This window comes from Lissotriton vulgaris, chromosome 7, assembly GCF_964263255.1.
Source record: "Lissotriton vulgaris chromosome 7, aLisVul1.2, whole genome shotgun sequence".
Taxonomy (NCBI): Eukaryota; Metazoa; Chordata; class Amphibia; order Caudata; family Salamandridae; genus Lissotriton; species Lissotriton vulgaris.
Window position 1 is genome coordinate 567,592,381 of NC_141695.1, and position 8,607 is coordinate 567,600,987.

The 8,607-nt window shown below is 50.3% G+C and overlaps 1 protein-coding gene across 1 annotated transcript; it reads left to right on the forward strand.

Annotated features, from left to right (window-relative positions):
* The first annotated feature begins 1,889 nt into the window (after positions 1 to 1,889).
* On the forward strand, positions 1,890 to 5,264 carry LOC147702039 (urotensin-2 receptor-like). Its single transcript, XM_086928741.1, has 2 exons — positions 1,890 to 2,349; positions 3,226 to 5,264. The coding sequence occupies exon 2, from the start codon at positions 3,351 to 3,353 to the stop codon at positions 4,482 to 4,484; it is 1,134 nt and encodes a 377-aa protein (XP_086784867.1). The 5' UTR covers positions 1,890 to 2,349; positions 3,226 to 3,350; the 3' UTR covers positions 4,485 to 5,264.
* The last annotated feature ends 3,343 nt before the right edge of the window (positions 5,265 to 8,607 follow it).

Sequence of the window (8,607 nt, forward strand, 5' to 3'; positions counted from 1 at the left end):
CCCTCTTCAACGTATACATGAGCCCCCTCGCGACCATCGCCCGCCAACACAACCTCAACATCATCTCTTACGCGGATGACACTCAACTGATCCTTTCTCTCACCAAGGACCCCAGCACCGCCAAAACTAACCTACACGAAGGAATGAAAGAAGTCGCCGAATGGATGAAACAAAGCCGTCTGAAACTGAACTCAGACAAAACAGAAGTCCTCATCTTAGGTAAATCCCCCTCTGCATGGGACGACTCCTGGTGGCCGGAAGCCCTCGGAAAAGCACCCATCCCGACAGAACACGCACGGAACCTTGGCGTCATCCTGGACTCTTCACTTTCAATGAACAGACAAGTCAGCGCCGTATCCTCATCCTGCTTCAACATCCTTTGCCTGCTCAGAAAAACATTTCGCTGGATCCCCACCGAAACAAGGAAAACAGTCACCCATGCTCTGGTCACGAGCCGACTGGACTACGGAAACACCCTCTACGCAGGTACCACCGCCAAACTACAGAAGAAACTACAACGAATCCAAAACGCCTCAGCCAGACTCATATTAGACATCCCACGCAACGAACACATCTCTGGTCACCTTAAAGACCTCCACTGGCTACCCATCAATAAGAGGATTACTTTCCGACTGCTTACCCACGCATACAAATCACTCTACGACATCGGACCAGATTGCCTCAACTCTCGACTGTCCTTCTACACCCCCTCCCGCCAACTTCGATCTTCCAGCCAAGCATTCGCCACTGTCCCTCGCATCAACAAAACCACCATGGGAGGCAGATCCTTCTCATACCTGGCTGCCAAAACATGGAACTCACTTCCCACTTACCTTCGCCTCACCCAGAATCACCTAGCGTTCAGAAAACAACTTAAAACGTGGATATTTGACAAATAATCCCCCTCCCCTCCCCAAGCGCCTTGAAACCCTCTGGGTATGTAGTGCGCTATATAAATTTTATGACTTGACTTGACTTGAGTAGCATTTCATGAACTAGTGTGGAGGCCTGGTACACTTGTGGAAGCTGATTTTAGACCTGCCTGTGTTTGTAGAAGTTAGGTTTACAATCTGGCTGCATTTGTTAAAGGTGGGTTTTGGAACTGCATCAGTAGAAGCTGACTTTGGGATCGGCATTTGCAGGAACTGGGTTTAGAATCTGGCTTCATTTGCAGAGGGTGGTGTTGTGGTGTTGGGATCTGTAATTAAAGAAGCTGATTTCAGAATCTGTATGCATTTGTCAAATGTGGTATTAGGATCTGCATAAAGCGGTATTAGCATCTGCATTTGCAGAAGCTGGTTTTATAATCTGCATTTGTAGAAATTGACTTTGGCCTCTATATTTGAAGAAGCTGGTTTTAGACGATGGCTTCTTTTGCAGAGAGCGGTGCTAGGATCTGTATTTATAGAAAATGGTTTTAGAATTTGTATGCATTTATCAAAAGTGGTATTACGATCTGTATACAAGGTGGCATTAGGGTCTGCATTTACAGACGCTAGTTCTGGTGGCTGCAATGTGGAAGTTGATGTTATAATCGGCATTTGTAGAAACTGCCTTTGGCCTTACAGTTGTAGAAGCTAGTTTTGGAATATGACATCTTTTGCAGAGTGGACTGAGGGTCTGATTTCTAGAAGGTGACTTCAGAATCTTCGTGCATTCGTTAAAGGTGGGTCTGACGTCAGCATTTGTAGAAGCTGGCTTTAGAATTTGCATTTATAGGCGGGTCTCGCTGGTTTTACATGCATGAGGTATGCGCTCATCAAGAGGAGCTGAGTTTAGATTTTGATTGCATGTGTCACTGCTGGTCAGAGTATGGGTTCGTTTGAAGGCGCTGGCGTGGCTGTTTGCAAAAGCACAGAGCTGAGCTGAGATGCTGTCTGCCTGTGAACGAGCAGCCCTGGTGGGGGGATGACTGTGCTCCCGCGTGCCTGCCCTGAGATTCTGACAGCCTGCGTGAAGAGCTGCGTTTACATCTGACTGTGCACTTAGCTGCTCTGCGCCCTGACAGGAGGTCTGGTGCTGCTGCGTGTGTGCCGAGCGCGCGTTCTTGGAGCTGCCGCAGCGCCTGAATCTGCTACCAGCTCAACGTCACCGCAGCTCATAAATAGCCGCGGCAGGAGCACAGGGCGCGGAATGGGAGTGGAACCCGGGTCTTAAACAACACACTCCATCATGCAGCTCCATTTTCGGAAGGGCTCTGTGGGTCCGGCTGGCTCCGTCCCATTCCTGGAAGGAGGCTTGGCAGCCGGGCATAAAAAGTTCTGCACGTGAGCTGTTCCCCATTCAGTGATCTCCTCCCTCCCCGGACTAAACTTCAGCTGCTGGTCTGAGCAGCCGCGGATAATCCAGGTAAGCACGCAGTCTGCACAGCCCAGGCCCTGTTAACACTATGGCAACCGCTGCTTAGGGGGGGAGGGGGTCGGAGGCGGGTGTTGCCTGTGGTTGTTGTAGTTGAAGCCATAGCTCCGCAGAGCGCCTATGTTACTGAAGCTGCATATACATACATATAAACATACATACATATGCAGCTACGTATCGTATGCCATGAAGGACACAAGTGCAACCGCAGGTGGGCTGACAGCCTTTCATCCTTCATGTGTAGAAGAGCAAGTTAAAATTCGCTAATAATTCATCCAATTGCTAAAAGACGGTAAAGAAAACGGATTACCTGTCAGTGCTGTCGACGGGATAAATAAAAATATTATGTAATCACTAAACTCCACTCCTGTGAATCTGCGGGCTTAATATTAGCGGTGGAGGCGGCGATTATTTTATTTAGCTCTGATTGGAACTGTGTTTTAAGGCATGTGGTAAGTGGATGTGTCCATTGGTGAAGGGGCACACGACAGCAGGTGCGCTCACATCCACAGCAGGGTCTTAATGGTGTTGCAGATGTTACTGTTTGCGGGAGCGCGTGGCTCCACTGTGTGCCCCCGCTTCAGTTGTTGATTACAGACAGTTTTACAAGGTGTGCATCATGGGGCGGGCACTGGATGGTTAGTGCGTTAAACTTCCAGATTTCGTCTGCTTGAACATTTGAAGGGATTTTCCAGCACTGCTTATGATGCTTGTTTTCTGCAGCTGAAGCCTGCGGCGATAAGTTGCCCTCCCTGTTGTCTGCTTTGTCAGTGAAAGCCCCAGGGCATGCGATTTATGGATGCGACCCGTCACTGCTAAGTATGTATTTGCTTTAATCTCTTTATTTTTCTCTGTGACTTTTACCAGGACAGTCTGTGAAGGAGCTCCGCGGGGACTCGCCGCTCTTCTGTCAAGAAGGACCTCTCCAGAGATGCTTCTGTCAATGAAACAAGGGGAATTCCCGCTGCGCATTGATGCATGATTGAAAGAACATGTCCTTCCATGAGCAGCCACAGGGCAGGCACTCGGCCACCTCGGAGATGCCAACTGCGACCCTCGAAGAGCACTCGTCCAGGCTCAGCGCCAACTGCTGCACTAATTTCACCTGGGAGGCACCTCCGGGGTCTGCAGAGGACCTGGCGGCCACCTGCACCATTGGGGTGCTCTTGTCGGTCATGTGCGCCATCGGGGTGGTGGGCAACGTCTACACCCTGGTGGTGATGTGCCACTCCATGCGTTCTGCGGCCTCTATGTACATCTACATCATCAGCCTGGCGCTGGCCGACCTGCTGTACCTGCTCACCATCCCCTTCATCGTGGGCACCTACTTCATCCAGGAGTGGTACTTTGGGGACCTGGGCTGCCGGGTGCTCTTCAGCCTGGACTTCCTCACCATGCACGCCAGCATCTTCACCCTGACGGTCATGAGCACCGAGCGCTACTTTGCCGTGCTGAAACCCCTGGACACGGTGAAGCGCTCCAAGAGCTACCGGAAGGCCATCGCGGCGGGCATCTGGCTGCTGTCGCTGCTCATCACGCTGCCCATGCTGATCATGATCCAGCTGGTGAAGCGCGACAACAAGAGCATCTGCCTGCCCACCTGGAGCAGGATGTCCTACAAGGTCTACCTGACCGTGCTCTTCTGCACCAGCATCGTGGGCCCAGGCGTCATCATCGGCTACCTGTACATCAGACTGGCCAGGACATACTGGATCTCCCAGACGGCATCCTTCAAGCAGACCAAGCGGCTGCCCAACCAGAAGGTGCTCTACCTCATCTTCACCATCGTCCTGGTCTTCTGGGCCTGCTTCCTCCCCTTCTGGGTCTGGCAGCTGCTCTCCCAGTACCAGGAGTCGCTGCCTGTCTCTGCCACGGCGGCCAGGAACATCAACTACCTCACCACCTGCCTGACCTACAGCAACAGCTGCATCAACCCCTTCCTCTACACTCTGCTGACCAAGAACTACAAAGAGTACCTGCGGAACCGGCAGCGCTCCTGGAGCAACAGCGGCTACTTCAGGAACCGCTTCCAGCGCATGTCCGGCAGGTCCATGTCCACCAGCAGCCAGCAGTACACCGAGACCTTCGTGCTCGGGCACGTGCCGGGTCTGACCAACGGGACCTGAAAGCAAAGAGGGACGTCACAAAGGAGGTCAGGGCAAGGAGGTAAAGACGAAACTACACTTTGGAGGGACGTGGCCTGGTGGATTCAAGGACCAGCTCCACAGGGAGGCAGTGCGCAGTGACGAAGTGGCATTCGACCAGGAAGTCAAACCTAAGAAAAATATGGGGCAGCGCCCCTGAAAGGCAGGACTTTGAAGTGAACAAGGGGAAGGTCCACGGAAGAGAACGACAAATGAAGAAGACACTTAAGTTCCACACCTCAAAGTAAATTGCGCGACATTTTTATAAGCAGGACGGTTCCATAGGGAGCCCGGAAGGTTCACCACAGGAACGTTGCACGGGGAGACGGGACTAAAAGGTAACAGGTCTATACCGATGCCGGACTGGAGGCATAGAACATGATCGTTTTATAAGGAAACTGGACACAGAAAAAAATATAACTCCTGATTACACATAACAAACATAACCGCTCCATTCTATGGTTCCGCACAATGGCAAGTCCACTGGGAGATGCACCCAAGGCAAAAACATGACCGAGGCGCTTCCATATCCCTATTCCATGCATACGTACCTAATCAAGTCTTTGCCTTGGGGTGCCTGTTCTGCAGAATGTATGGATCAGCCCTACTTCACGAAAAAAAGAATTCTCCATAGTTTGCGACTCTTACATCAAATTTGGTATCTTAAGAACTTGGTGAGGCAGCTCTCTAGAGAGACAGGGTTCGAAAGTAAGCAGGACGCCAGTCCCCTGGGCAGAAGGAAACAGAAAGTAAACAGCGCGGAAGCTCAAAAGTCAAAACCTCACGGTGCTGCGTGGACACGGAAGCAGAACGGGAACATCGGCAAAGTTGTAGTTGCCTTAGAAAGTCCGGGAATATAGGCATGGTAAATACATGGCAACCCTACTGGGTTATATATAGAACGTTAAATGAAAAAAGGTAGAATTTCACCTGTAGGTAATGAATTTGTGATAAAGATTAGACAATGTCGCCAGGGACTGACGATCACGCCGTGGAGCCCAGTCTCGTGGAATGAAGGGACTCTGTCATCCAGCCTTTTACTGTGAAGGGCCAGCACGCATTAACATTGCACCCAGGTATCTACTCTGCCACATCACGCACTTTTACACCCGTACGTGGGTTCTTCTAACGTCTTGTTTCCTTTGTGTATGTGTCTCTTCAAATATCCTGTAGACTGCCTGCCCCATGCAAGTGCATTGTCTCTCGAGCTGACCAATCAGCCGTTCGAACTGAAGTCACTTTAGCTGTGCTTTGTAAATATACATATACACATATATTTTTGTGCTGAGTCTGTCATACAGTTAAACCGCCCTCTGGTGGAGGGGGGAGGGGCGAGGGGCGGGATGCCTTTTATGAGCTTCCTCTGTTATGTGTGTTGTAGGGTGCAACCTAAATGATCAGTGAGAGTGTGTTAGAAGGGGTTAATTGACATTGCAAAGCCATACTGTACTCTCACACTGCTTATGCACGTGCGGCGCATTCGGAGCTGCTAAAGTGTCATCAATTATCCGAACGCCCCACTGACTGCTTTTGAAACGAAAAGCAAATAAAAAGCACTGCGTGACGGAAAAGATAACGTTGCATTTTTTACACTGAAAGCCTTGTTTGACGTTCCTGAAGTAATGTTTACTGTAGTGTTCAGTGACGCAGTCAGTATGTAATAAGCTCTAGTGCAAGAAATAAGTACCACCCCCCCACCCCCTCCCCCCCATTGTAGTTTTAATTGCAAAATACATCAAGTACAGGAAATATTAGAGTCCCCAGGCTTAGGTGCCCCTTGCGCAAGGGGGCCTCCGACACACCAGGGGAGAGCGCTAACCCTTCGGGGGTGGGGGGGGGGGGAGGTCATCATTCAAATGTCAACGCATATGTGTAACAAATGGGAGTCTCGGGGGCTCCTCGGCACATTCTGCAGGGAGCCCCTTCATTATGCTTTGCTTTACGCCACTGGTTCAGTGGAGCCATCGGGGCTCTGCCGCCCGGTGCACATGGACCGGCAACACCAATGGTTATCCGTAGTGGTATCAGCGGAGTGTACCCAAATTTGATCCGGGCGACATCTGTCATAGCATCAATAAGGACCTGTTTTAGGGCGTGGGTGTGCATAGCTCCACGAATTGTCAATTATTCGTGGAAGACGAGAGACAGTAGCCTTCGGGTCTGCTGCTCTCTACATACACCCACACACCGGCAGTGCACTCACTGACACGCGCGGGAAATACATTGAACCAGCAATCTGAAAAGTCGGATGATAGGGACGCTCGTCTCCTCTGGCTTCCACGCCCCGTCACTTCCATCGGCTACATACTGCGCTCTGGAAAATATGGCATGTATTTATTCATTCATACATTCAATCTCATGATTGCCATTTATACCCAAGATACGAGTATGGAGCCCTGCGCCGCTGCGATAACCATGTCTAAAAGATTCACGATAAATGTAATTTATTCTATAACGCAGTGTGCAGCTCAGGCTATTGAACGACTTAGTAAGCGAGTTTAGAGAGTTAATTACATATTTTAAATAGCACAATTTCTTATTTACTTCTAGGCATTCCCACTCCTTGTAAAATGAGGGAACCAATGAATAGGGAAAACATGTGACGTGCCTGGAGTCACACAGTGTGGAAAAGTCTAGTGGTTGGGATTCAAAACTTGGATCTGTTGTATCCAAGCCTCGAATTCGGCTACTAAACCAAGCACCGGCATTTATACTTTGGTTTGAAGCCCAGCGCAGGGAGCGAACGATGCGTCATCCAATGAGTTCATGCCACTTGGCTGCCCTGGTTCCCGTTCTGTCTTATTCCTTTCATAAACCGATACATTTGTGTGATCCTCGTCTTCCTCACTATGGTCCTTTATTACTTTGGGGTGTGATATTCCTCCGAGGAGTAAAACATGCCTGTGCCGTGGAATATTGGCGAAGGGGCGATACCGAAGTCCAATCTATTTATAGAACTTCTCGTATTGGGCAGAGGGAAAAAAAGTTGCTTGTCCAAGATCATATAATCTAGGCTGTGCACGGATGCCGAGATTAGAAACCACATGGTATCACACTCCAGAACTGAGACTACATCCATAGAGTCCATTCCCCACACCCCGGGAGCCTGAGGTGAATATATTTATGCAGATGGTTTGGGGGGCGGAGGGGGAGGGGGGCTGTACTGCTGCTGTTAGGATATTTAATCAGTGCCTGACTACGTCTCTAGCCGTTCAATCAGAAGGCGCTTTGCACCCCTGACCCCCGGGTCTACGCTGCGCTCCTCGTATTGATTCGGCGCTGCGGTTTTAGTATCACTCTGCCTAGGACAGGAAGCGCGCTTGCATGAGAGGTGACGCGCAACCCGAATTATCATTATCGCCCAGAATGTCTCGTACCTGGTTTATTGCCTGCTAATGCTGCCATCTGCTGGCATGCAGCCAGGGGTATTTGAGCCCGCGCCCCCTGGCAGGGTGGGCTTCCATAGGCTCTGAGCTGGCCACCATGTGCTATGTACGGGGTGTGATTCTGATACATTGTCTGCTGTGAGGGTTCATGGCTTCGGAGCTCTGAGCCCAGCTCATCGCTGGACGCAGAGTGATCCTGGGCAAGTCTTTGCTTAGACGGTCTTTTGCTGTAGTGTTTTGTAGCGTTTATGTGGCACTTCGGATTCCAATATGGGGTGTTGAAGGCAGCGCGTTTTCGAAAAAGTAGCACGCTAGATATATCGTGGGCGAATGACAGGTTGGCAGCGTTCGTGTTTGTTGTAGTCCTGTATCGAAACATGTTGGTGTCGCGCATGAGTGACCAGGGAGGTGCTCCTAGCGTGCCGTGGGGCACAGCGCCAAGTGGTGTGGTGGTGGATGAGAGGTGAGAGATAGGCGCCCACAGGGAGGGATTTGGGGGTGGGGAGAGAGAAAGGCAAAAGAGACATTGTTCTACCTACACGGTCTTTGTTACAGGTACTTCGTTTGGTGGACATGGAGACTTAAACATACAGGCAGCTCTATAACCAGCGCAGTCAGAGGGGGCGAGGGAGGTCCTTTATCGGCCTAATTTAGGGAAGTCTATTTTTATTAATATGATTGCTATTATTTTTGTTATTGTATTTGTAGCACGTTCCTGT

Coding starts and splice junctions, on each gene's coding strand:
- LOC147702039 (XM_086928741.1), top strand. CDS start 3,351: ATGTCCTTCCATGAGCAGCCACAGGGCAGGCACTCGGCCACCTCGGAG.